General features: G+C 45.1%; 1 protein-coding gene across 1 annotated transcript in view; it reads left to right on the top strand.

Annotated features, from left to right (window-relative positions):
• The first annotated feature begins 518 nt into the window (after window positions 1–518).
• Window positions 519–27610, top strand: part of LOC126241067 (GPN-loop GTPase 3) — a 39254-nt gene continuing 12162 nt past the window's right edge. Inside the window, exons 1-3 of the mRNA XM_049947975.1 lie at window positions 519–660; window positions 744–940; window positions 26377–26697. Coding sequence (XP_049803932.1) covers window positions 616–660; window positions 744–940; window positions 26377–26697 — 563 coding nt within the window. The 5' untranslated portion in view covers window positions 519–615. The remainder of the gene's footprint in view (window positions 661–743; window positions 941–26376; window positions 26698–27610) is intronic.

Below are 27610 nucleotides of genomic sequence, written 5' to 3'. Positions count from 1 at the left end.
TTTCTTTTTAAGACACAAAAGTGAAGTGTAAAGGCAAACAATATTTGAAATGAGCTTATGTCTGTAAAGAAACATGACTGCTAGCGGCGATTACAAGGTCAGCATTGATAAGCTTGAAGGACCTGACGACTGGGCCCATAACCTGATGAAAAATATTATTTAAAGACCAGAAAACATTTTATTAGCTTTGTAATTACACCCTGGATACGAAAAAAACCCACATTTACTGAAAGAAGACACAGAAGTTACACACAAGCCAAGAATAAAGATATTGACAGCAGAGTCATGAGCAGAACATAAATATAGACGTCAAGGATTTTTTCTTTTCTTTTAACAAACTTTTTATCCTTATTATAAAACTTAACTCACCTGTGATTTATAGATTTGTAAAAGAAGGAGAGCAACCGAAGCACATCTGAATGTGTAATGAATTTTCCACCATACTGGGACGGTGGCGTCACGCCAGTTTAGCTGCTTGCAGGGATCGATCTCTAAACCAAAGATGTAAAGTTCTACCGCTTGCTATGCCAAACACTTGGGTATTGTTTGTGTTAATGTTTTGTGTTGTAGCAGTTAGGATGCTCTGAGTTGCGTGAGTACATAAATTATACAAACATGAGATATGGCCAACTTGTGATGGGCCCTGCTGGCAGCGGGAAGGTAATGTGATTTTTTCTCCGATTGTGATTACATTTATCGAATTGTGAGTGATCGTTCATAAATTACAAGTCCTCCGTTTACAGTCCACATACTGTTCTACGTTAGTGAAACATGCAGCGGATGAGAAGAAAGTAATCAACGTTGTGAATCTGGATCCAGCAGCAGAATTTTTTGACTATGATCCAGTCGTTGATATTCGACAACTTATTCACGTTGATGATGCAATGGAAGACGAAGAATTGAAGTTTGGACCAAATGGTGGTTTGGTATTTTGTATGGAGTAAGTTCATATGTTACATGCATGAATATCAAATATGAATCCAGAATATATTTTATGTTTGAAACTTACTTAGATAGTTAGACACTTTCTGTGTTAGATGCTGTGTGTGCTGTTTGACTGTGAGCGGTGTCAGTTGTAAAGCAGTGAAGCATTTCGTTGAAACTGTGTGTTTTAAATCGTGTAGTATTCGACAGATGCTACCTTACAGCTTTTTCGTTTTGCTGCCACGAGAAGGATATCATCAGCTTCATTGTTTGTGTTTATAATTGGAGATACATCACTTCGATAGAGATTATGAGGTACCTGGCAGGGTTAGTTCCTTTTGTTCTTCTGTATATTAAAATAATTTGAAGCAGTAATGATGTTCGTCATGTCTCTAATTCTATACAATCTTGACACTCCACTCATTCTGAATAAATCCCTTTTCATTCTCATTGACGATTATTTTACATATCATTGTGGTATTTCTGATTTTACTGGTGCTGTTTTTTACTGTAGTTTATGCCAACCATTTGTGTGGTTCTTATGTTCACGTCAGTGCTCAAGAGGGTGATATCTGGAGATATATTACTTACCATAGCTTTGTTTGATACGAAAAATTGGAGGGGAATGACATGAGTAGAAGAATGAACCATGATGAGTGCTACAAGACAGGTAGGGTTGCAAAAGAGGTTGTGAGAGACTGTTTATAGGTATCAGGTGTTGCATGTCAATGGAAACAACAGTTGTAACTTGTATTAAACAATACACACTGCACATTGTGGGATCTTGCTTTGAAGGCGTTTTCCAAAATTCGCACAGGAGAACTGAGTTCCTTCCTGGTAGATGACTGTAATGTATCCAGAGCCCCCTACTGGGAACCAAGCTGCAGCCTTCGACACATACATTGGTCCACAGGTATTGTTTCTGAGCATCACTGTCAGGGAGCCAACCCAAATTTGGTAACTAGGTGTATCCTGCATTACACTGCACTGGAGATGTTACTGGAAACCCTTGTTTTCCTGTATATCTAATGGCAGTACGTGTTGGTATTTTCCAAGGTGTAGTTAGTTGTAAATATGAGTTTCTGTTTATAAGGTTATCTGATGTGCAAATATGTATCACCTCCTGCATCAAACGCTACCAGACAGATGAAACTGAACTTAATAATCTTCGACTTCTCATTTGTCATGCACTGTTGTGTGCTTAAGACAGTGCTTTGATATTGACTGTTTACCTCAGTGGCTCAGGTGTTTATGCCTGTATAATGAATGGTATTCATCATATTGTTCTGATACCATAAGTAGATTTCATCCTGTAACTTAATAATGATGTGACATGTGATATCATGATGTCATACTATACAATACTTTTTTTGTACCTTTAATACATTTTAGAAGTCAGGATATGGTGACATACTGATCAGTAGCATGGCCCAAAGTCAGCCAACAGATGTGAATGTGAAATCTTACACGTAATGACTTACCTTATCTGTAGCGTAGCTTGAGGTATAGCTTAGGTTGAAAGGTGACAATGTCATTATGTGTTGGCAAAGCAATATCAAATGCTTTAGTTAATCCCAATTCTTGCACTTATGCCATGGCAATTTACAGAATTGAACAAATACTGGACACATTACCATCATGCACTTGGAAACAACTAGGTCACATGTGCGACATTTTTACGAGACCTCCATATTAATACCAGCTCTCAGTGTGGACACCAGCAATTGCTACTCATCAGCAGTAACCATCTAAGACTGATGACCTCAGAAGTTAAGTCCCATAGTGCTCAGAGTCAGTAACCATCTAATGATGTTGAGGAGTTGCGTCGACAAAGAACTGTGGAATTTACACAACATAATCTAGCCACTGGTGTGAGAGACACATACATTCAATAGATCTACCAGGAAAGCCTGAAGAGCGACGAATGACACTCATTTTAATCCTGGGGGAATTGGTAAAGTAGCTGGCTTAGGAAGGGTCCGTGTTGTAGTTCTCTAAAAGACAAGTCATTGCTCCAGGCAGATGCTGGCATAATTTATTCAGGGGAATCCTTCACCAGATCCTATGGTGTAACTATAGGTGCCTACTCATTCAGCAAATAGAGGGAAACATAATTTTTTTTTTTTAGGTTCGTGAAAAGATTGCTATCTTTTGTATTCTAAGTTAAAAGGAACATTAATTTTCACTAAGAGGTATGCAGTGACCCCTTCCCCATAATTATTGAGATATAATACGTGTACATAGTATGCACCAAAATACTCATTGCACATTTGTCTAGTATGTAATACAGATGTTTTGAATTTACATTGTACCTTTAATTGCTATGACAGAAATTACATTAAATCTGGATTGGTCCTCCCCCCCCCCCCCGGCGCCCCCCCCCCCAAAAAAAAAGAAAAAAATGGGTAACAGAAGTGATCCTGAAAACTACTATCCAGTATCATTGACATCCATTTGTTGTAGAGTCGTAGAACATATTCCAAGTACAAACTTAAGGAAATACGGTACATGTATCTTAAACACAATTCCATGCCAACAGTCATCGATTCTTATAACATCACTCATGCGAAATACAGTCTGCCCTTTTCTCATATGACATCCTGAAAGCCATAAATCAAGGCAGTCAGGTAGATGCAGTATTTTGTGAGATCTGATGATGATTTGACTCAGTAATGAACCAACACTTAGTGCCAAAAATAGTTGTATGGGCTACAAAAGAAATTTGTGACATACTCATTGTTAGCTGCAACGGGCAGAAGACTTGCTTTGTTGGTGCTGCACATTTTAGAGGTTTTGATTGAAATAGACATTTGCAAGTGCCGCGATAAACTTAATATTGTTATCGTCAGTTGTAGGCTTGAACTAAATTGTGGTCTTTTAAAGTTTTTAAGGACAGTATGCCTGCTACAGAAGAATGCTGAAGATAAGGTGGGTAGATCACGTAACTAATAAGGAGGTATTGAATAGGATTGGGGAGAAGAGAAGTTTGTGGCACAACTTGACTAGAAGAAGGGATCGGTTGGTAGGACATGTTTTGAGGCATCAAGGAATCACAAATTTAGCATTGGAGAGCAGCGTGGAGGGTAAAAATCGTAGAGGGAGACCAAGAGATGAATACACTAAGCAGATTCAGAAGGATGTAGGTTGCAGTAAGTATTGGGAGATGAAGAAGCTTGCACAGGATAGAGTAGCATGGAGAGCGGCATCAAACCAGTCTCAGGACTGAAGACCACAATAACAACAACAACAGGCCTATCCTCATTGAAAACAATCTTTCTCTAATTTCATTGTGCAATTACACGATAAACAGGTTTGTTTCAGAATTTTCAGGTGTTTATGAAACTATATTTTCGTAAATTACTAGTGCGGATGTTTTGGGTACTTTATTTAATTTGTATAAAATTGGTTGTGGTTCACAGTTCAGCCGAAGTGGACATCACCCATGAATTTCATTGTATATCAGTGCAAATAAACATGCGTTTTTCAGAATTTTTGGAAGCTACCATTGTTCTTTGCTCAACAGAATGGGGTTTATGATTTAGTTACTGTAGCAGTTTCCTAAAATACAGTCTTACATCCAGTTTTCCCTTAAAGATGAGTAGCCCTATATATTATCTGCATTTATCGTAAATTAACTTGGTTTTCAAGTGTGCTGACAACTATAATTAACATCAAAATCGTTTAGGAGACTAGTAATGTTTACCACAGGTTTTTATGTTGCCTAGAAAACTCATTTTGTGAATCTCCTTCAATTCTTATTGGGGATTAGCAACTTTTTAGCTCAACTGATAAAAATATAATCAGCAGGCTTAATTTAATGTTATTTTTTCTCTGCCTTGAAATATATTGCACCAGCCAAAATGCAGACCCACTGTGAATGCTGTTCTCAACTATGGAATGAGTTGGTTGACATTTGTAAGCATCTGGAAATAGCCCTAACTGCTGTCAAATGATTGACAGCTGCTGCGAATTGGTGTGTTGGATGAGCTCCTGAGAGTCATGTACCTGTGATACCTGTACCATAGGTACCTCAAATACTAACCTTTCCTGTGGATCATGTCTCTCCTGCAGAAAATACAAGATCTGCCAACACACGCCCACTTGACTGCGAGTGGTGTGTCAGTGGGGAGATCTAGGCATCCTGTACAGGGTGGACGAGGACTAGGGAGGACTCAGTGTGTTGTACCAATCTCCCTAACCAACAAGTCTGAGGTGCTATCTTTTACTGAAACTGAGCCTTTGGGACTCACTTCACCTGTTTTGGGGAATCGTGTTTTGTCTCATGTCAGCAGGAGGCAAACGCAAAAGGGTAGGTATCTATTAATCGTCGGCAGTTCACATGTACGGCGGATGGTGATACCCCTTAGGGAAATGGCAGCAAGGGGCAGGAAAGGACACTAGTGCACTCAGTTTGTATTCATGGAGGCTTCATTAAACATGTTGAGGAGGCTATTCTGGCAGCCATGGAGGGAACAGGGTGCAGTCAACTGCAGATTTTGGCATATGTTGGAACAAATGGTGCCTGTCTTCTGGGCTCCGAGGTCATTGTTGGGTCATTCCAGCGATTGGCAGGGAAGGTTGAGAAGACTAGCTTTGTGCATGGAGTTTCAACGAAGCTCACAATTTGCAGTATAGTTCTCAGAACTGATCGTGGCCCTTTGGTTCTGAGTCGAGTGGAAGGACTGAACCAGAGTCTTCGAAAGTTCTGTGATAAGCTAGGCTGTGACTTCCTGGACTTGCGCCACAGGGTTGAGAAACTAGGTCATATGTTCACTACACATCAGAAGCTGCTGCTCAGGTAGGTGACTGTGTCGGGTGCATTCGATGGTTTTTTAGATTAGGCGACTCTCCTTCCAATACAGATAATGATACCTGAAGGAAACCCAGAAGTATCAGCATAACATTGAAAGAAATGCCTCCCAAAGGTGAGAGTGTTAAAATCCTAATGGTAAACTGCTAAAGCATTTGCAACAAAGTGATAGGGTTTGAAGCACTTGTGAAAAGCAGTGAAGCTCGCATAATACTAGGTACAGAGAGCTGGTTGAAACCTGAAATTGTTACCATTGAGATTTTTGGGGAAAATTTAAGTGTATGTCGAAAGGATAGGCAAATGGGAAATGGAGGTGGTGTATTTGTCACAGTAGACAAAAAAACTCAAATCCACTGAAATAGAAATTGAAGCTGCATGTGAGTGTGTTTGGGCAAGACTCAGTATCAGGGTGGGCATAAAATGATAATTGGATTCTTCTGTCTCCCACCAGACTCATCTCCTAATGTAACCGAAAACTTCAGAGAAAACCTCAGTTCACTTATGCGTAAGTTCCCCAGTCATACTGTAATCACCAGTGGAGACTTAATCATCCTACAATTAATTGGAAAAATTAGTTTTGTTAGTCGTGGGCATGATAACACATTCTGTGAAACTATACTAAATGCCTTCTCTGAAAACTACAACAGATAGTTAGGAACTCCACTCATGATGGAAACAAATTGGATCTAATGGCAACAAATAGACCTGACCTTTCTGAGGATGTCCACATTGAAACTTGTATCAGTGACCATGATGCAATCATGGCAACAATGATTACCAAAGTACAAAGGACAGCTAAAACAAGCAGAAAGATATCTATCTTCAGCAAACTAGATAAAAAATCAGTAGTGTCATATCTCAGTGAGGAACTTGAAACTTTCTACACAGGTCAGAAGCAACTAGAGGAACTCCAGCTCAAGTGTAAAAGAGTAGTTGACCAAGCACTGGATGGGTATGTACCTAGTACAACAGTTCATAACGGAAGGGAACCTTAATGGTATACAGTAATTCTAAAGAAACAGAGATTACTACATAATATTTATAAAACGAAGCATAGGGCTATAGATAGAGAGATGCTGAATGAAACATGTTTGGCTGTCAAGAGAGCAATGCATGATGCCTTCAGAGACTACCATAGTAGAATACCATTAAATGATCTTTCACAGAACCCAAAGGAATTCTGGTCATGTGCAAAGGCTGTTAGTGGCACCAAAGTTAGTGTCCAGTCCCTAGCGATGAGACAGGAATGGAAATTGAGGGTAGCAATGCAGAGGCTGAAATGCTGAACACCATTTTTAAATATTCCTTTACAAAGGAAAACCCAGGAGAATTTCTCCAATTTAACCATCGTACCACTGAAAAGATGAGTCAGTCCACAAAAGAGATTGCTTACAAATTACTCATGCAATCCATCCTAGAATATTGCTCAAGTGTGTGGGACTTGTACCAGATAGGACAAACAGGAGTATTGAACTTATACAGAGAAGGGCAGCACGAACGGTCACAGGTTGGTTTAACCTATGGGAGAGTGTCACCGTGATACTGAAGGAACTGAACTGGCAGTCACTTGAAGACAGACATCAACTTTACAGTGAAAGCCCACTCACCTACATGATAGCTTGCAGTTCTCAATTAAGTGCCTGGCAGAGGTCTCATCAAACCATCTTTAGGATATTTCTCTACCTTTCCACTCTTGAACAGCACCCGGGAAAACGAAAACTTAAATCTTTCTATGTAAGCTCTGATTTATCTTATTTTTGTTATGATGATCATAGTGGGTGCCAACAAAATATTTTTGCGTTTGGAGGAGAAAGTTGATGGTTGAAATTTCATTAGAAAATCCTGCTGCAACAAAAAATGCCTCTGTTTTGGTGACTGCGATCTCAATTCACGTATCATATTTGTGACACTCTATACCCTATTTCATGATAATACAAAACACGTTGCCCTTCTCTGAACTTTTTTGAGTCCTCCATCAATCATATCTGATGCGGATCCTACACCATGCAGCAATACTAGAGAAGAGGATGGACAAGCATAGTGTAGGCAGTCTCTTTAGCACACACTGTTGGAATTTCTAAGTGTTTTGCCAATAAATAGCAGCCTTTGGTTAACTCTCCACACAACATTTTCTATGTGATAATTCTTGTTTAAGTTGTTGATAGTTGTAATGCCGAAGTATTTAGTTGAATTAAGAGCCTTTAAATTTGTAAGCTTTCATGTGTAACCAAAATTTAGTGAATTTCTTTTAATACTCTTAGAGGACTTCATATTTTTCATTATTTTGAGCCAGTTGCCAGTTTTCACAACAAACACAGTTTTAAGAACCAGTATTATGTGGGGATCCTAGGACTATACTGCAGCTCCCTACATATCACTCCTGTAGAGACCTATGATTATAGTTTGTCGGTTTCATGTTCCCTTTGTTCAATAAACTGTAATAATGTGGAACGAGTAATTTTACATTCACATCACACATTAATTTGTAAGTATAATGACATGCTGAACATATATAAGTTGTTGTTGTTCATTATATTTATTTAATTTAAATATACAGATGTGAGTTAGTAATTCCTACCCAGCACCTTTTACAGATTAAAATAATAGAAATTATTATATGGAATAGGAGGAGTTGTCAAGGAGAAACTTTCTCAGTTTATTTTCAAATTTTGCTTTTCTGTCTGTCCGGTGTTTTACATCACTGGGTAGGTGTTCAAAAATTTTAGTTGTAGCATTGTGCACCCATTTTTGTGCTAAAGACAATGTTAATGAGGAGTAATGAATGTCATTTTTTCTTGTCATATTGTAATTATGTACATCATTGTTCCTTTTGAACTGCAGTGGTTTATTTACAACAAACTTCATGATGGAATACTATACAACTATCAACAGTAATCAAAATACCCAACTCCTTAAAAATATATGTACAAGATGAGCATGGGTGGTCTCCACATAATATTCTTACAGCGCATTTTTGAGCAATGAAGACTTTTCTAAGCCGTGCTTTTTTCCAGCTTAAATTCTTGACACCTGATAATTTTGAAGTTTGCGCCCTATTTATTATTTCCTCTGTGGTGTCACCGCTAGACACCACACATGCTAGGTGGTAGCTTAAATCGGCCGCGGTCCATTAGTACATGTCGGACCTGCGTGTCGCCACTGTGTGATCGTAGACCGAGCGCCACCACACGGCAGGTCTCGAGAGACGGACCAGCACTCGCCCCAGTTGTACGACGACGTTGCTAGCGACTACAGTGACGAAGCCTTTCTCTCATTTGCCGAGAGACAGTTAGAATAGCCTTCAGCTAAGTTAATGGCTACGACCTAGCAAGGCGCCATTTGTACCATTGCATGTATCTCAAGATAGTCTCACTTGTATCATCAAGAATGCTGTATACCAAAGGACGATATAAAAGTTAAGTGTTCTAGTAGCTACGTTCTTTTCTTTATCACATTCATTACGAATCCTGTTCCAGACTTCGCGCCAGTCGGCGTGTGTGTACGTGTGCCCTTTCGGCTACCCGTCACTGTGGACTGGCTGCCTTGTCAGTCCACTACATCCTCTCCATGCATTACACTTATCATTGGTGTTGTATGTGTAGATCTGAATATATTGTGTCCATTTAAAATTGAGAGTTAGGCTGTTCACAAAAAAACAGTCAGTGACACTTTTAAGAACCTTGTTTACTGTTTCTTCTGTTCCTGTATGTAGGCTTGGATTGATTACAAAACTAGTCTCATTGACAAATATAACTAACTCTGCTTGTTTTATATTAGACAGAAGATCATTTACACATATGAAGAACAACTCTTGGGGAACCCCATATGTGGTTTCTCCGTAGTCACAAGAATCTTCCCTAATTACATTGACTGAATTACTAAGTACAAATTTCTCCATTCTTTTGGTTATGTATGCCATTTTTTCATTGTGTAACTATAGCATCAATTCCATAAAACCTCAGTTTATGTAGGAGAATATTGTGATACACACAGTGCCTTAGAAAGATCACAGAAAATACCAACCAGTGCTATTTTCATACATAATGCTTGTAAAGTGTGGTGAGTGAATATGTCAATGGCATTGTCAGTAGAGCAACTAATTGCAGCATGCACAAATGCCTGTATGATTGAAGCCAGTCTTCCTACACGTCTTACATGAGTGGCATGGAAAGAAACCGTAATATGTGGTACTATGCAGAATTTCTCATTGTGCAGTTCACAGCTGTTTGCAGAATTTTGATGTGGAGGAGGTGGATAAAAATGTGGTAACACCAAATAGGAAACACATTATCATGGGTAGTAGAGAGTAACAAACCTGCTGGCATCCAAAACAGCATCCAATCATCTTGGAATTGTAGTACACCTCCTGTATGGTTTTCAGGAGAATCTTTTACCATTGTTCGTGCAAAATAGAGACAAGTTCAGTTAACAATGATGGAGTTGGATAGTGATCATGTACCCTTCTCTTCAAAGTAGACCACAAAGACTAATAATGAGATCTGGGGACTCTGGTGGCCATGGGTCAATCTCATGCTCACAAAATCCATCTTAGATGAAGCAAACTGTGTGAGCAGGGGCCCTGCAGCCTTGGAACACATCATCACTGTTGGGGAACAAACATTTTAGTATAGGATGGACCTGATCAATCAAAATAGTCATATAATTCTAGGCAGTAGGGGTGACCATGCAGAGTAACTATGGAGCCATCAAATACCAAGATATGGCTCCCCCAATCTTCACTGAACTCCTACCATTTTTTGCTCTTGGGGTGTAAACTTGGCAAGAAGTTGGAAACAGTGGGAAACAGGACTCTTCCATTGCTTCACAGTCCACACTTTTTGGCTTTGGCACCTCATTTTCCTGTTTTGGGCATTTGCATGATTGATGAGTGGTTTCGGAATTCCAACTCACCCAGCAATCCCATGCTTATGTAGCTCCACTTGTATTGTTTTGATACTGACAGGATTCATGATTGAGACATTCAGCTCTGCAGTGACCTTTGCAGCTGTTGTCCTCTTTATATTTCATCACAATCTTCTTCATTGAATCACTCAACATACACTTTCAGCTGCTTTGTGATAGCAGATGATATTTTTCCACTTTCTCTGTGTGCGGTACGGTTATGGAAGCACCCACCATATGAGCACCAACTGTCTACCCATGTTCAAATACTCTTAGTTCTGACGTAATGCTCTCTAATTACACCAAACACTATTCTGACCACTACTGTCACTTGCGAATGTGTTGAGGACATTGCACAGGTACTGTTCATGATCATATACAACAGCAAAACCTGCAGGCTTGTGTAGCATCTGCATTTATATTAAAGCCTGCATTTCTCGTGGCATTTCCTTATTTTTGTTCAACCTCTGTAGAAAAGCCCGTTGACTCACATGAACTTGGGCATCATGTGTTGGCAGCAGGATAAGAGGTACAATGAGAACAGTGCCATTATCTTTTTTGTGGGGGAATGTTGGCAGGACTTACTGTGAAGTGTGATGGGAAGGCGAGATGGCGTGTTGAATACACAATGAGAGAACAGTTGGTGGGTGATTTGTTTCATAGCAAAGATTGAAAGTAATTGTGCCAAATCCAAATATGAATATAATTACAGCAGTTGTGATTCTAAAGTTTGCAACATATTTGCTGTTAAAAAAATGAAAAAAATTAAATGTGCTGCATAATCTGTTCATTGCCTTTACTTTTTCTCATGACATCACACCGACCTGGTCATCTCATAACCAAACTATCTCCTTTCAACCTAATGTATACCTGAGGCTGTGCTACAGTTACATCTATTATCACAACCTGCATCCAAAATCTAGAAGAAAATATTGGAACTGTGGAAGGGGCAATTTAAGACAACCTTCTATGACTCAACATAAGTATGAATTATTTACAAATAATACTGAATAAATTCAATGCTTGAATATATTGTAGCTTTTCTTGCCTCTCATTGGTTACCAATTACTATCATCATTAGATACATGAAACAGACACATGACAAAGGTATTTACCACAAGGGTGGTTTGAAAAGTTCTCAGAATCAGGTCAGCGCTAGTGCAACGAGTTATTCAATTGACTGCTGCATGTAAACATGTGCCACATGAGTGCTCTTTTGAAGAGAGCTGTGGCTGTGAAATGGCTCTGTTGTTCCTGCATAATAATTTGCGAAGATGGAAAAAATCAAGGTTCGAGCAGTGATTAAGTACTTCATAAAGAAAGGTATGAAAGCAAAGGACATACAGGCTGATTTCCAGAATATATTTGGGGATTCTGCTCATTCATATTCAACTGTTGCCAAGTGGACAAATGAATTTAAATTTGGTCGGGAGCACTTAGATGAACCACGCAGTGGTTGGCCAAGATGTGTCACTACTCCGGAAATCATTCCAATAGTGCACAAAATGGTCATGGAGGATCGCCAATTGAAAGTGAGTGAAATTGCTCACGCTTGCCAGATATCATCTGAAAGGGCATTTCACATTTTAACTGAAGAATTAGAAATGAAAAAATTATCTGCAGGATAGGTGCCGCGACTCTTGACGCTGGATCAAAAATGCATGAGAATGGACATAATTTAACAATGTTTGCCCCATTTTAGGAGAAATGAACAAGATTTTTTGTGCCGGTTTGTGACCACAGATGAAACTTGGGTGCACTACTATACCCCAGAGACAAAAAAAAAAAAAAAACAGTCAAAGCAGTAGAAACATGCTGATTCTCCACCAACAAAGAAAGCAAAGATAATTCCTTCTGCGGGAAAGGTCATGGCATCAGTGTTCTGGGATACGAAGGGGATTCTGTTTGTAGATTATGTCCCCACTTGGCAAACAATTACTGGAGAATACCATGCTAACCTCTTGGACAAATTGCAACAAAAGATACGCGAAAAAATGCCAGGTTTAGCAACGAAGAAAGTCATCTTCCATCGAGACAATGCATGCCCGCACACATGTGCCATTGCCTTGGCTAAATTACACAAACTAAGGTATGAATTTTTGCCACACCGGCCTTATTCACCTGATATGGCTCTGTCAGACATCCATCTCTTCCCGAAACTGAAAATTTTTCTTGGTGGATGAAGATTCACATCAAACGAAGAATTGATAGCTGGAGTTGACAACTATTTTGCAGACCTGGAGGAAACTCATTTTTGAGATGGGATCAAGGCACTGGAACATCATTGGACCAAGTGTATTAATTTACAAGCAGACTACATTGAAAAATAAAAAAAAAGTTTTGTGATACAAGTACTTTTTTCTATTCCATTCTGAGAACTTTTCAAACCACCCCTGTACACAGGAAAAGTGCCCTGGCTAGTCCTGCCTGTATATTAGACTTGAGCCTTGAGCCAGTCTGTCAGTGCACAGCTATTGCTGTCATAGCCATACTGTGTGTGGGAGTAATGATGAAGTAACAATATCATTATTTTGTATTTTCAGCTGCACACAACTTTCAAGCAATTTCTTGTTCCCATCTAGATGTAAATCTGAAACTTTTCCACCATATTATCACCTGTATGTGGAGAGGCCTTAGCAGTGTCATCCAGTCCTTACAAAGGGAGAGTATTTAATTATTTGAACAATAATATTTCTAATCTCTGATTCAAACAAGAGGCAAAATTCAAATCCAATGACCTCAGTCACATGCTGATTGCATGAATATTTAACAAGATGGAAAACTTGATAAGTAAATTTCTATTGTAATATCAATTTTTCTCGGTCATCAGGACCCATCGATGTGTTGCCTAGATGAAAAACTACTGGATGTGGTGGTAAAGTAGTTTTAATATCAGCCAAACAGATAGTTGAAGAAAGTCGCAAGATATCGTCAGTCGGTAAAGAGCGGAGACATTGTGCTCAAACTGAAGCTGCAGACATGTCACCATGAAAGGACACTTCTTTTTGTCAGGGCACACCCTCACACCCTCCTGGCACCTCCATTGAATGACCAACCTAAATGACAGGAAGTGTTCCCCACCAATCCCCCCCCCCCGCCCTCCTGCGGGTCCGGGGGTAAGAATAGGCCCTAGGTATTCCTGCTTGTTGTAAGAGGCGACTAAAAAAAGTTTCATATGTTTCAGCCTTCATGTGATGGTCCCCTGTAGGGTTTGACCTCCATTCTTCAAAATTTTCCCGAAGAGTGAGCCAATTGGGGAAAGGCGCCTTACATGGTGCATCGTGTCCGTTGTGCATTGAGATCTTTAGCCCACTTTCTCGTTGTCGCATTTCAGTCCTGCTCATTCTCCATCTCTTCGACGAGGACACTTTCTTAGGTGCGTTTTCCACCATGCACTATGCAGTGTCGCATTCTGCGTCGACGATGACCATGGACTTCTTTGCACCTGATATCCAGCACAGTAGCCAGTCCGTTGTGGTGGGGCCACCATGTACCCAGTTGGTTGTAGCCCCCTGACTACACAGGGATTGCCCTTCTGATGCCTGCGCCGTTAACTCCCCACTTATGCCAAGGGGTAGATGCCCATCCCCCTGGGGCATCGGGACTCCTGGCAGTGGCCATCCTACCAGGTGTCCTTTGCTGTGGCTGGGTGGTGCCCGTGGAGAGGGCCCTGGTTGGAGTGGGTGGCATTAGGGCAGATGACATGCAAAGAAACGTAGTCCATCATCTCTTGCTGGTGGTGAAACACCAGCAGTCTCTAAGCATTCACAAGCTCAATTCAACGCACAGAAGTATGACCCCAAATCGTTCCTCTCCCTGGCCACACCATGGGAGGAACATCAGGCTAAGGATGCCAGCAGATCTTATTCGCCCCGGTACTTTGTATGTTCGAGAGCTGATGGGGAATCTTTCATGATGACGAAGCCTCACTTTTTTGTTGAGCATTTAGAGGACAAGTTTGGGGGGTGGAGGGATTGTCCAAAATGAGATCTAGGTCAGTCTTGATCAAAACAGCATCCCCTGCCCAGTCACGGACGTTACTTGCTTGTGACAACTGGGGGATGTTTCTGTAACCATCATGCCCCATAAGAGCTTAAATATGGTCCAGGGTATCATGTTTCACAGGGGCCTTCTTTTGCAGTCTGACGATGAGCTGTGTGCCATTTTAGTTCGGCAAGGTGTACATTTCGTCCGGTGTGTCCACCAGGGTCCGAGGGATAATCAGGTTGCCATTGGTGCCTTCATCTTGGCCTTCAGGGGTGATACATTGCCTGAGAAGGTCAAGGTGATGGTTTACCGCTGTGATGCAAAGCCCTATATCCCTCCCCCGATGTGGTGCTTGAAGTGCTGGAAGTTCAGCCATGTGTCTTCCCACTGTAATTCCAGCGTTACATGTCGAGTTTGCGGACGCCCATCACATCCAATTACTCCATGTGCCCCGCCTCCTATCTGTGTCATCTGCGGAGAGCACCATTCACCTTGCTCGCCAGACTGCAGGATTCTCCAGAAACAAAGGAAAATTATGGAGTACAAGACCCTGGACCGACTGACCTACACTGAGGCCAAGAGAAAATTTGAACACCTGCATCCTGTACATATGACATTGTCTTATGCCACCGCTACAATAGTTCTGGCACCATCAGCTCCACAGACCCCAGTCACCTCTCTGAGCCGGAAGACTACACTTGCCCCCTTGATGGTGGAGGGCACTTCTAAGCTGGAGAAGCATAAGTCTTCTTCGGCTTCTCTCGCTAGGAAGGGGTCCCCTGGGTCACTCCCTTCCCAGGTTTCTGCTAGTGGGAATGATGACACCCACCAGTGGCTGAAGAGCTCAAAAGCAGCTGGTCGTAGGTCTTCACGCTCATCCTCAGTCCCCGAGACTGAGCCAGTGAAGTCCTCCCAGCCAGGGAAACCCAAGGAGCAGCAAGAGAAATAAAAAAAAAGACCAAGGAAATTGCTATGGCACCCACACCACTGCTACCTACAAGCTCTGTGTCTGAGGATGGGGTGGAGATTCTGGCGTCCACTGAGGACCTAGATCTCGCCAGACCCTCAGACACAATGGATATAGACTGCTCAGGCAAAAAGTGGGTGGCAGCAGGTGACCCTGAGGCATAAAATGCCTCATTGAATGTTGCATGCCTTCCCAGTCTCACGATGACGTCATCGTCCAGTGGAATTGCAGCGGTTTTTTTCACCGCCTGGCTGAGCTACGGCAACTGTTAAGCTTTACACCTGTCATCTGCATTGCCCACCAGGAAACCTGGTTCCCGGTAATGCGGACCCCTGCCCTCCGTGGCTATAAGTGATATTAGATGAACCATAGTGACTATAATCGAGTGTCAGGTGGAGTTTGCGTTTATGTCCTAAACTTAGTCTGTAGTGACACTGTGCCCCTTCAAACCCATCTTGAAGCTGTGGCTGTCAGACTAAGGACAACGCAGGAAATAACTGTATGCAATGTATATCTTCCTCCATATGGTGCAGTACCCCCGAATGTATTAGCTGCACTGATCGATCAACTCCCTAAACCTTTCCTACTTTTGGGAGATTTTAACACCCATAACCCCCTTGTGGGTTGGCACCGTGCTTACTGGCCGAGGCAGAGATGTCGAAACTTTATTGTCTCAGTTTGACCTCTGCCTCTTTAGTACTGGGGCCGCCACACATTTCAGTGTGGCTCATGGTAGTTACTCGGGCATTGTTTTATCAATTTGCAGCCTAGGATTTCTCCCATCTATCCACTGGAGAGCACTTGACGACCTGTGTAGTAGTGACCACTTCCCCATCTTCCTGTCAGGCCCACGGACGCCTGCCCAGGTGGGCTTTAAACAGTGCGGACTGGGAAACTTTCACCTCTGCTGTCACCATTGAATCTCCTCCACACTGTAATATCGATGTGATGGTTGAGCAGGTGACTACAACAATTGTTTCTGTGGCAGAAAATGCGATCCCTTGCTCTTTAAGGTGGCCCCGGTGTAAGGCAGTCCCTTGGTGATTGCCGGAAGTTACTGAAGCAATTAAGGTGCGTCGGCGAGCTCTACAGCAACATAAGCGGCACCCTTCCCTGGAGCACCTAATAGCCTTTAGGCTCCATGCCCACATCACCAACTTATCAAACAACGGAAGCAGGAGTGTTGGGAGAGATACGTCTCGACCATTGGATGCCATACGTCGCCTTCCCAAGTCAGGGCCCCCCCTGCGGGTCCGGGGTAAGAATAGGCCCGAGGTATTCCTGCCTGTCGTAAGAGGCGACTAAAAGGAGTTTCAACCGTTTCGGCCTTCCATGTGATGGTCCCCCTTGGGGTTTCACCTCCATTTTTCAAAATTCTACAGAAGTACGAGCCTTTTGGGGAAGGACACTTTACGTGGTGTACCACTGGTCCTAAGTGCACTAAGACCTTGGCACTCAGCATTGCACCGGCGTTGTAACCATACCCACTATTCCTCAAATTGGGCCTAAACGCCTGATGGGTTGTCCAAGTTACGCCCATAGTGCATCTCCATCTGCACCAGCGATCATGATGGACTTTCCATGGCACCAGAAATCCAGCACGGTAGCCAGCCCGTTGTGGTGGGGTCGTCATGTACCCTCTAGGTTGTAGCCCCCTGACAACACAGGGATCGTACTGCCGATACCTGAGCTGCACCCTCCCCACGTCGGCCAAGGAGTAGATGCCCATCTCCTTGGGGCATCAGGACTCCCGGCAATGGTCATCCTGCCAGGTGGCCCTTGCTGCGGCTGGGTGGCGCCCGTGGGGAGAGCCCCTGGTCGGAGTGGGTGGTATCGGGGCGGACGTTTCGCAGATGAAACGTCAACACGTATCAGGTCGCTCTGCGGCCGAGTCTTTCAAAAGAAAAGGTACCGTTTCTAGTTCTGGTTCTCCTGCCCTTTCCCCCTTGGCCACTCCATGGGAGGAGGGACAGGCCCGCCGGCTTGGGGCGAAGTACTTCCCCCGCTATTTGGTCTGTTCTCGAACCGATGGGGGGACATTCGCCACCTCCAAGCCCATGTTCTTTGTTCAGCACATTGAGGACATCTTCGGGGAAATCGAGGCTCTCAGCAAGATGCGTTCAGGGTCCGTTCTTATCAAGACCACCTCCGCCACACAGTCGGCGGCGCTCCAGGCGTGCGACCGCCTAGGGGACATCCCAGTATCCATTGTCCCACATCTGGCACTAAATAGAACGCAGGGGGTTATTTTTCATCGTGACCTCCTGCTACAATCTGATGAGGAGCTCAGGGCCAACCTGGAGCACCGAGGCGTGCATTTCGTCCGGCGAGTCCAGCGCGGCCCCAAAGACCGTCGCATCGACACTGGGGCCTTTATCCTCACCTTCGAGGGGGACGTTCTCCCGGAGAAGGTAAAGGTGATGTGCTACCGGTGTGACGTGCGACCTTACGTCCCGCCTCCTATGCGCTGTTTTAGGTGTTTGCGCTTTGGGCACATGTCGTCACGGTGTGAGGCTGAGCCCCTTTGTGACGATTGTGGACGTCCTCTTCGTGAGGAACATACATGCACCCCACCACCTCGGTGCATTAATTGTCCTGGCGTCCACTCGCCTAGATCCTCAGACTGCCACGCATATCAGAAGGAGAAGAAGATACAAGAAATCAAAACTTTGGATCGGCTCTCTTATTCTGAGGCCAGGAAGAAGTATGACCGCCTCCATCCCATGCCATTGACCACTTCGTTTGCCTCAGTTGTGTCCACTCCTTCCGCGGTATCCTCACCCCTATCCTGTCCCCCCTCCGCCTCCTCCGCCCATCAGGGGGCTCTGCCTCCGCCTCCCAAATCCCTCCCTTCCAAATCCTCCTCCCCCGTGGCCCCCACCCCCTCTGCCCCAGAGGCCACCCTTCCTCCTCCTCCTCCTGCCCCCACGCCACCTGAGAAGCGATCCTCTTCTCAGGCGTCCATCGGGGAAACGTTCCGGACCCCAGCTTCCGAGGTCCGGCGTTCCAAAATGGACCCCGCGCGTGAGGACCTTCTTCGGGTCCAGCCCACCATCCCTGTGCCTCCTCGGCCTTCCAAGAAGGCCTCCAAGAAGAAGTCTCTATCCCCCTCTCCACCCCGGCGCGTTTCGTCTGACGCTCCATCCGTGAGTCGCTGCTCCCGGCCGTCCTCAGTTTCGCCGGGACGCTCTGCTGCCAGGCGCTCAGCTGGCCTTTCGTCGGCAAACGATGCTGCCCCTCCTACACAACCAGGGACAGCGGCCGCAGCTGGCGACGAGTCGATGGAACCGGATCCGCCTCCCGTCAGTTGTAGCGTTGTTCCCTTGCAACCTGGCCCTCCGCGGCCGTCGAGGTGACCAGCTCTTCCCCCATCTCGTTCCCCCAACTTTTTGACTAGCAATGGCGTTGTTTCATTGGAACATAAGAGGTATTCGATCTAATCGGGAGGAATTACAATTGCTCCTCCGCCTGCACTGTCCGCTCGTCCTTGGTCTCCAGGAAACCAAGTTGCGCCCGACTGACCGTATTGCCTTTACCCACTATACCTCGGAGCGGTATGACCTCACCCCTGTGGACGGTGTCCCAGCTCATGGTGGGGTCATGTTGCTCGTTCGGGACGATGTCTATTACCATCCCATCCCATTGACCACCCCACTCCAAGCAATAGCTGTCCGCATTACTCTTTCTGCTTTTACTTTTTCAGTTTGTACCATCTACACTCCACTGTCATCTGCTGTTAGTCGGGCTGACATGATGCACCTGATCGTTCAGCTTCCCCCGCCGTTTTTATTGTTTGGCGACTTCAATGCCCATCATCCCCTTTGGGGCTCTCCTGCATCCTGTCAAAGAGGCTCACTCTTGGCGGATGTCTTCAACCATCTCAATCTTGTCTGCCTCAATACTGACACCCCGACTTTCCTCTCGGACTCTACTCATACCTACTCCCACTTGGACCTCTCGATCTGTTCTACCACTCTTGCCCGTCGGTTCGAGTGGCATGTCCTTTCTGACACCTATTCGAGCGACCACTTCCCCTGTGTCGTTCGTCTCCTGCACCACACCCCATCCCCACGTCCTTCGAGCTGGAACATACTGAAAGCTGACTGGGGACTTTACTCCTCCCTGGCGACCTTTCCGGACCACGATTTTCCCAGTTGTGACAGTCAGGTCGAATACCTCACGGCTGTTATCATCAATGCTGCCGAACGTTCCATTCCTCGTACTACTTCTTCTTCACGTCGCGTTTCCGTCCCCTGGTGGAACGAGGCTTGTAGGGACGCTATCCGTGCTCGACGACGTGCTTTACGCACCTTTCGCCGCCATCCTACGTTGGCGAATTGTATTGAATACAATCGACTCCGAGCGCAATGCCGTAGAGTCATCAAAGATAGCAAAAAAGCTTGTTGGGCCTCTTTCACCAGCTCCTTTAACAGTTTTACTCCCTCTTCCGTCGTTTGGGGTAGCCTGCGCCGGCTGTCGGGCATTAAGGCCCACTCCTCGGTACCTGGCCTGACCTCAGGTAATGAGGTCCTTGTTGATCCTGTGGCTGTCTCCAACGCCTTTGGCCGCTTTTTCGCGGAGGTTTCAAGCTCCGCCCATTACCATCCTGCCTTCCTTCCCAGGAAAGAGGCAGAAGAGGCTCGGCGACCTTCCTTCCACTCGCTGAATCTGGAAACTTATAATGCCCCCTTTACTATGCGGGAACTCGAACGTGCGCTTGCACTGTCCCGGTCCTCTGCTCCGGGGCCAGATGCCATTCACGTTCAGATGCTGGCACACCTTTCTCCGACGGGCAAAAGCTTCCTTCTTCGTACCTACAATCGCGTCTGGACCGAAGGTAAAGTCCCCATGCGTTGGCGTGACGCCGTTGTTGTTCCTATACCCAAACCCGGGAAGGATAGACACCTTCCTTCTAATTACCGCCCCATTTCTCTTACAAGCTGTGTCTGTAAGGTGATGGAGCGCATGGTTAATGCTCGGTTAGTCTGGATTCTTGAATCTCGACGGCTACTTACTAATGTCCAATGCGGCTTTCGTCGCCGCCGCTCCGCTGTTGACCACCTTGTGACCTTGTCGACATTCATCATGAACAACTTTTTGCGAAGGCGCCAAACGGTAGCCGTGTTCTTCGACTTGGAGAAGGCTTATGATACCTGTTGGAGAGGAGGTATCCTCCGCACTATGCACAGGTGGGGCCTACGCGGTCGCCTGCCCCTTTTTATTGATTCCTTTTTAACGGATCAAAAGTTTAGGGTATGTGTGGGTTCCGTATTGTCCGACGTCTTCCTCCAGGAGAACGGAGTGCCTCAGGGCTCTGTCTTGAGCGTAGCCCTTTTTGCCATCGCGATCAATCCAATTATGGATTGCATTCCACCTAATGTCTCAGGCTCTCTCTTTGTCGATGACTTCGCGATCTACTGCAGTGCCCAGAGAACATGCCTCCTGGAGCGCTGCCTTCAGCGTTGTCTAGACAGCCTCTACTCATGGAGCGTGGCAAATGGCTTCCGGTTCTCTGAAGAGAAGACGGTTTGTATCAACTTTTGGCGATATAAAGCGTTCCTTCCGCCATCCTTACATCTCGGTCCCGTTGTTCTCCCATTCGTGGACACAACTAAGTTTCTAGGGCTCACGTTGGACAGGAAACTGTGTTGGTCTCCACATGTCTCGTATTTGGCGGCCCGTTGTACACGTTCTCTTAATGTCCTCAGAGTTCTTAGCGGTTCATCTTGGGGAGCGGATCGCACTGTCCTGCTTCGCTTGTATCGGTCCATAGTCCGATCAAAGCTGGATTATGGGAGCTTTGTCTACTCGCCCGCTTGGCCATCCCTCTTACGCCGGCTCAACTCCATCCACCATCGGGGGATACGTCTTGCGACCGGAGCCTTCTACAAGTCTTTATGCTGAAGCTGCCGAGTTACCATTGACCTACCGGCGCGACGTACTGCTGTGTCGGTATGCCTGCCGGCTGTTGTCTATGCCCGACCACCCTTCTTACGAGTCCTTCGCCGATTCTCTCGACCGTCAGTACGGGTTGTATGTGTCTGCCCTGCTGCCCCCCGGAGTCCGCTTCCGTCGCCTGCTTCGACAATTGGATTTTGCCCTCCCTACCACCTACAGAGAGGGTGAGAGCCCGACACCACCTTGGCTCCAGGCTCCGGTTCATATTTATCTCGACCTCAGCTCACTCCCGAAGGAGGGTACTCCGGCTGCAGTGTATTGCTCACGGTTTGTCGAACTTCGTGCTCGACTTGGCGGTCACACCTTTATTTACACCGATGGCTCCAAAACTGACGATGGTGTCGGCTGTGCCTTTGTCGTCGGGGCCGCCACCTTTAAATACTGGCTCCTCGACCAATGTTCCAGCTTTACGGCCGAGCTTTTTGCTCTCCATCAGGCCGTTCAGTATGCCCGCCGCCACCGCCATTCATCGTATGTACTCTGCTCTGACTCACTCAGTGCTCTTCAGAGCCTTGGAGCTCCCTATCTGGTCCATCCCTTGATTCAACGGATACAGCAGTCCCTCCATTCTTTCGCTGATAATGGTGGTTCTGTCAGCTTTCTGTGGGTTCCCGGACATGTAGGAGTGCCTGGGAATGAGGCTGCGGATGCTGCAGCCAAGGCTGCAGTCCTCCTGCCTCGGCCAGCCTCCCATTATGTCCCGTCATCTGACGTTTGTGGGGATGTATGTAAGAGGCTTGTGTCGTTGTGGTGGGATGCTTGGTCATCCCTCCAAGGAAACAAGCTCCGGGCAGTAAAACCGCTCCCAACTGCTTGGACAACATCCTCCCGACCATCTCGGCGCGAGGAGGTCCTTCTGACCAGGTTGCGGATTGGGCATTGCCGGTTTAGCCACCGCTACCTGCTCTCCGGTGACCCAGCCCCGCAGTGCCCTTGTGGTCAGGCATTAACAGTGCGCCATGTTTTATTGTCGTGTCCCCGTTTTAGTCAATTTCGTGCTGTCCTGTCCCTGCCATCTACTTTACCGGATGTTTTAGCTGATGACGCTCGAGCAGCTGCTCGTATTCTGCGTTTTATAACTTTAACTGGCTTGTCCAAAGACATTTAACCTTTTTACTTATTTTATCTGCATCTTTGTCAGGTCCTTCTGGTGTCCCCCCCATCCCCTTGAGTTTTACCAGATTCCATGTGCTCTCACAACAGTGACTGGGCGCTAATGACCTCAGCAGTTGAGCGCCTTAAAAAAAAAACAAACAACAACAACAACCAAGTCAGGGCAAAGATCAAACGTATTTTCGGGTACCAGACCCCAACAGGTGTTCACGGTGTTACCATAAATGGTGTATTATCTTTGCTCGAGCCTCTGCGTCGGAGAATTACCCCCCCCCCCCCCCCCCCCAGCCTTTCGCACTCTCAAACAGCAGCTGGAAGGGAAAGCCTCTCATTCACTGCACGCCACAGTGAATCCTATAATGCCCCATTTACAGAGTGGGAGCTCCTCAGTGCCCTTTCACATTGCCCCGACACAGCTCCTGGGCCTGATCGCATCCACAGCCAGATGATTAAACATCTCTCATCTGATTACAAGTGACATCTTCTCGTCATCTTCATCCTGATCTGGTGCAATGGCGTCTTTCCATCGCAATGGCTGGAGAGCAACATTATTCCAGTGCTCAAACCCGGTAAAAACCCGCTTGATGTGGATAGCTATCGGCCCATCAGCCTCAGCAACGTTCTTTGTAAGCTGCTGGAATGTATGGTATGTTGGTGGTTGGGTTGGGTCCTGGAGTCACGTGGCTTGCTGGCTCCATGTCAGGGCAGCTTCCGCCAGGGTCGCTTTACCACTGATAATCTTGTATCCATCGAGTCTGCCATCTGAACATCCTTTTCCAGATGGCAACACCTGATTGCCGTCTTTTTTGACCTACGTAAAGCATACGAAACGACTTGGTGACATCATATCCTTGCCACATTGTATGAGTGGGGTCTCCGGGGACCACTCTCGATTTTTATCCAAAACTTCCTGTCGCTCCATACTTTCCATGTCCAAGTTGGTGACTCCCATAGTTTCATCCATATCCAGGAGAATGGAGTCCCTACAGGGAGCCATCCACAAGGTGCAGTCATGGGCTCTAGCCCATGGCTTCCAGTTTTCTGTCATGAAGACGTGTCATGCATTTCTGTTGGCATCATACCGTTCATCTGGAACCAGCACTTTACCTTGATGACGATCCACTCACTGTAGTGGGGACATATCGATTCGTAGGTCTGGTTTTCGGCGCTAGTTTTACTTGGCTTCGTCAGCTTAAACGGAAGTGTTGGCAGCACTTCAGCGCCCTCCGCTGCCTGAGCAACACCAACTTGGGTGCAGATTACTCCACGCTGCTGCAACTCTACAGAGCCCTTGTTCAATCCCGCCTTGACTATGGGAGTGTTATTTATGGTTTGGTGATGCCCTCAGCATTGCGTTTGCTCGACCCATTGCTCCATTGCAGAGTTCGACTACCAGGAGCTTTTAGGACAAGTCTGGTGATAACCGTACCGGTGGAGGCTGGAGTCCCTCCATTGAATAACAGATGTGCACAACTGCTCACCAGTTATGTTGCACACACACTCATAGCTCTCCTGAACATCCTAATTACTGTCTTCTTTTCCCAACCACGGCGGTTCACCTCCCGCATAGGCGGCCCAGGTCAGGGTTAACGATTTCAGTTCATGTGTGATTGCTTCTGTCTGAACTGGAGTCCTTGCCTGTACCACCTCTCCTTGAGGCCCATTCACGTACACCTCTGTGGTGTAGCTGTAGGCCGAAGCTTGGCCTGGAGCTTTTGCATGCCACTAAGGCCTCCGTTAACCCTGCGGCTCACCGCTGTCACTTCCTCTCGATTCTTGAAGTGTTCTGGGGCTCTGAAGTGGTTTACACCGACAGCTTGACGGCTGACGGTAATGTTAGCTACGCCTTTGACCACAGAGTCCATATTGAACAGCATTCCTTTCCCAATGGCTGCAGTGTATTCACTGCAGAGCTGGTGGCCATATGTTGTGCACTTCAATATATCTGTTCATGCCCTGAGGAATTGTTTCTTCTGTGTACTGATTCCTTGAGCAGCCTAAAAGCTATTGACCGGTGCTACCTTCGCCATCCTTTGGTGGTGTCCATCCAGGAGTCATCTATGCCCTGGACCAGTCCCGGTCATTCAGTGGTGTTTGTGTGGACTGCAGGACACGTCAGATTCCCAGGCAACGAAATTGCCGGCAGGCTGGCCAAACAGGCTACGCGGAAACCGCTTCTGGAGATAGGCAAATCTGAACCTGACCTGCATTCTGACTTACGCCGCAGGGTTTTTCAACTTTGGGAGACAGAATGGCATAACAGTACGCACAGAAAACTGTGTGTCATTAAGGAGACTATGAATGTGTGAAAGTCTTCCATGTGGGCCTCTCGCAGGGTCAGTTGTCCTCTGCCGGCTCCGCATTGGCCGTGCTTGGGCCACCCACAGTTATCTCCTGCGCCGTGAAGACCCACCTCAGTGTCGGTGCGGCGCCCAGTTGACAGTGGCCCATATTCTGGTGCACTGTCCCGCTTTAACTGTCCAGCGATGAAATCTTTGAATACCAGACTCGTTGCCACTCATTTTATCTGACTGTGCCTCATTGGCTGATTTAATTTTAAGTTTTATTCATGAGGTTGGGTTTTATCATTTGATCTAAGTTTTAGTGCATGTCCTTTGTTCCTCTGTGTCCTCCACCCTAGCACTTTTAGGGTGGAGGTTTTAAGGTGTTGCAGAGTGGCTGGCATTTCCTTTTTATTCTCGAGGTCGGCCAGCCACTGTAATCTGTTTTCATGTTTTACTCTCTTCTGTTTCTAGAGTCTCTCTGTTGTTTTCTTGTCCTCTTTGGTCCTTTTAGTGTTCGTTGCCTTTCCTTCGTTCTTTTGGTTTTTCCTTTCTTTCCATTTTGTATTATTTGTCTTGTCTGTTTTATTCTCACACTTGTGGCATTGTTTTATTTTTTTTAGTTTTGTCTCTTCTCCCCTCTTTTAAACAAACCAACCAACCCACCACTCTGGCAACTCTGGCCAAAAAAAGCCACAGGAATGAACAGCACTGCCTTCCCCTCCCCCTCCTCCCCCTCCCCAATTCTCTCTCCTGCCTTGGTAAGGCTGAATAAAGGATTTACTACGCTTCCTTTGAAAACACTGTAGTTGATTTCCACTATCTCTTATCCAAGCCTTGAATGATACTCTTGTCCCTAACTACTTCATTCTAAACAGTATGTTCAACATCTTCATTGCTTTCTTTAAGTATAGTTTGAAACAAAAGTAAAACCTGGAGTATTTCAAGTAATATTTTGTTCAAAGTGATTATGTAGACATCTTTCATGTATGGTTATGTGGTGTAGCCTAATTTATTTGACATAGTTATGTATACAGGAATATGCACAAAACAGTTTTCTCAGGTGCACGCACAGTTGTTTGCTTGGTTGCAGATGTGTGTAATTACTAGCCTTTGATTGTAGCTGCCATATAGCTAACACAGATATTCAGTCCATAGAAAGTAGATCATCTGGTAACATGTGGCAGGAGGAGCTGACCCTGCGTGAACCTCAACTTTATTTTGAATTCGTTGGGATTTACAGTTTATTGCCTTATGTCCGACTGGGAGCTTGTTGAAGACCTCTGCACCAGCATAAGGAACATTACTCTGAAGTCTGCATAAGGAGTCTATTTGTAAAGGAAAATGTTAGTGATCTCCCCCCCCCCTCCCCCTACCCCCCCCCCACCCCACACACACACACAAAAATAATCATCATGTTTTCTCTCGTATAGGTACCTGGTGGAAAATATCGACTGGTTGGAAGAGCAGCTAGGCGAGGATGAGGATGACTACACTCTGTTTGACTGTCCTGGGCAGATAGAGCTGTACACACACATGACAGTTATGAGACAGCTTGTTGAACATCTGCAGCGTCAGGACTTTCGCCTTTGTGCGGTGTTCCTCATAGACTCTCAGTTTATGGTAGATCCTGCCAAGTTTCTGTCTGGCACAATGGCAGCATTAAGTGTTATGACAAATTTAGAACTTCCACACATAAATGTCTTGAGCAAGATGGACCTATTAAGCAAGACTGCACGATCACGCCTTGACAGGTAAAGCTTCTGTCCTGTATCTTGTGTAGAATAATGATTTTTTGCCACTTTTCTGAAAACTCTTCCCCATTTTTCAAACTTTGATTATTTAAATAATCCTAAATTGCTTATGTCCTTTGTTGTCTGTTCAACCCCTTTCACCACCTTGAGAAACTATTTTATAGTTGCAAAAATTAACAGTTTATCTTGGGATTCTGATTAATTATAAAAGCTGTTTTCCAGTAGTCATTGTTTCAGGAACTGCTATGCAAACACTAACTTCCCATCTCAAATACGAGTGTGGTTTGATAAATCTGGTAAATTTCCATAAAAAAAGGAACATTTTTCTTGCACCTTCGTGGATGGTAATCTTGATTATTTCAAGGATTGTGTAAAGAATTTTAACAATGTACTGCATTCAATTTATTTTTAACAACCATATGAATTAAATTATGACTAACTGAAACCCTCAGCTGCCGACAGGTGTTGTTGATATACCTCGATGTGGGCAGCTGAAATATGAATTGTTCAGTGTCTTGACTGTGATTGAAAATGGGGAAAATTGAGTTTTGTGCTGTTATCATTTGAAGGGTGGACTGCCATACAGATCAAAACAGAATTGGATGAAGTTCATGCAAATGCTGCAACAACTTTGAAAGCCATTTACTTTTGGATTAATGACTTTAAACATGCTTGGGCAAGCATCGAAGATGATATGCCCTCTGAATGTCCAGTTGAGGTTACCACAAAGGGAACCATTGAGAGAAGCCATTATATGGTAATGCAAGGCCACCAACTAGAAATAAGTGAGATTGCTGAGACCGTAGGTATCTCAACTGACTGAGTGCATAATATCCTGCAGGAAGAATTGGCTATGAAGAGGCTGTATATGAGGTGGGTACCACGATTGGTCACAATCTATCAAAAGTGCATC

This window comes from Schistocerca nitens, chromosome 1 (assembly GCF_023898315.1).
Source record: "Schistocerca nitens isolate TAMUIC-IGC-003100 chromosome 1, iqSchNite1.1, whole genome shotgun sequence".
NCBI lineage: Eukaryota > Metazoa > Arthropoda > Insecta > Orthoptera > Acrididae > Schistocerca > Schistocerca nitens.
The sequence above is the reverse complement of the archived record's forward strand: the minus strand, read 5'-3'. Positions and strand labels throughout refer to the sequence as shown.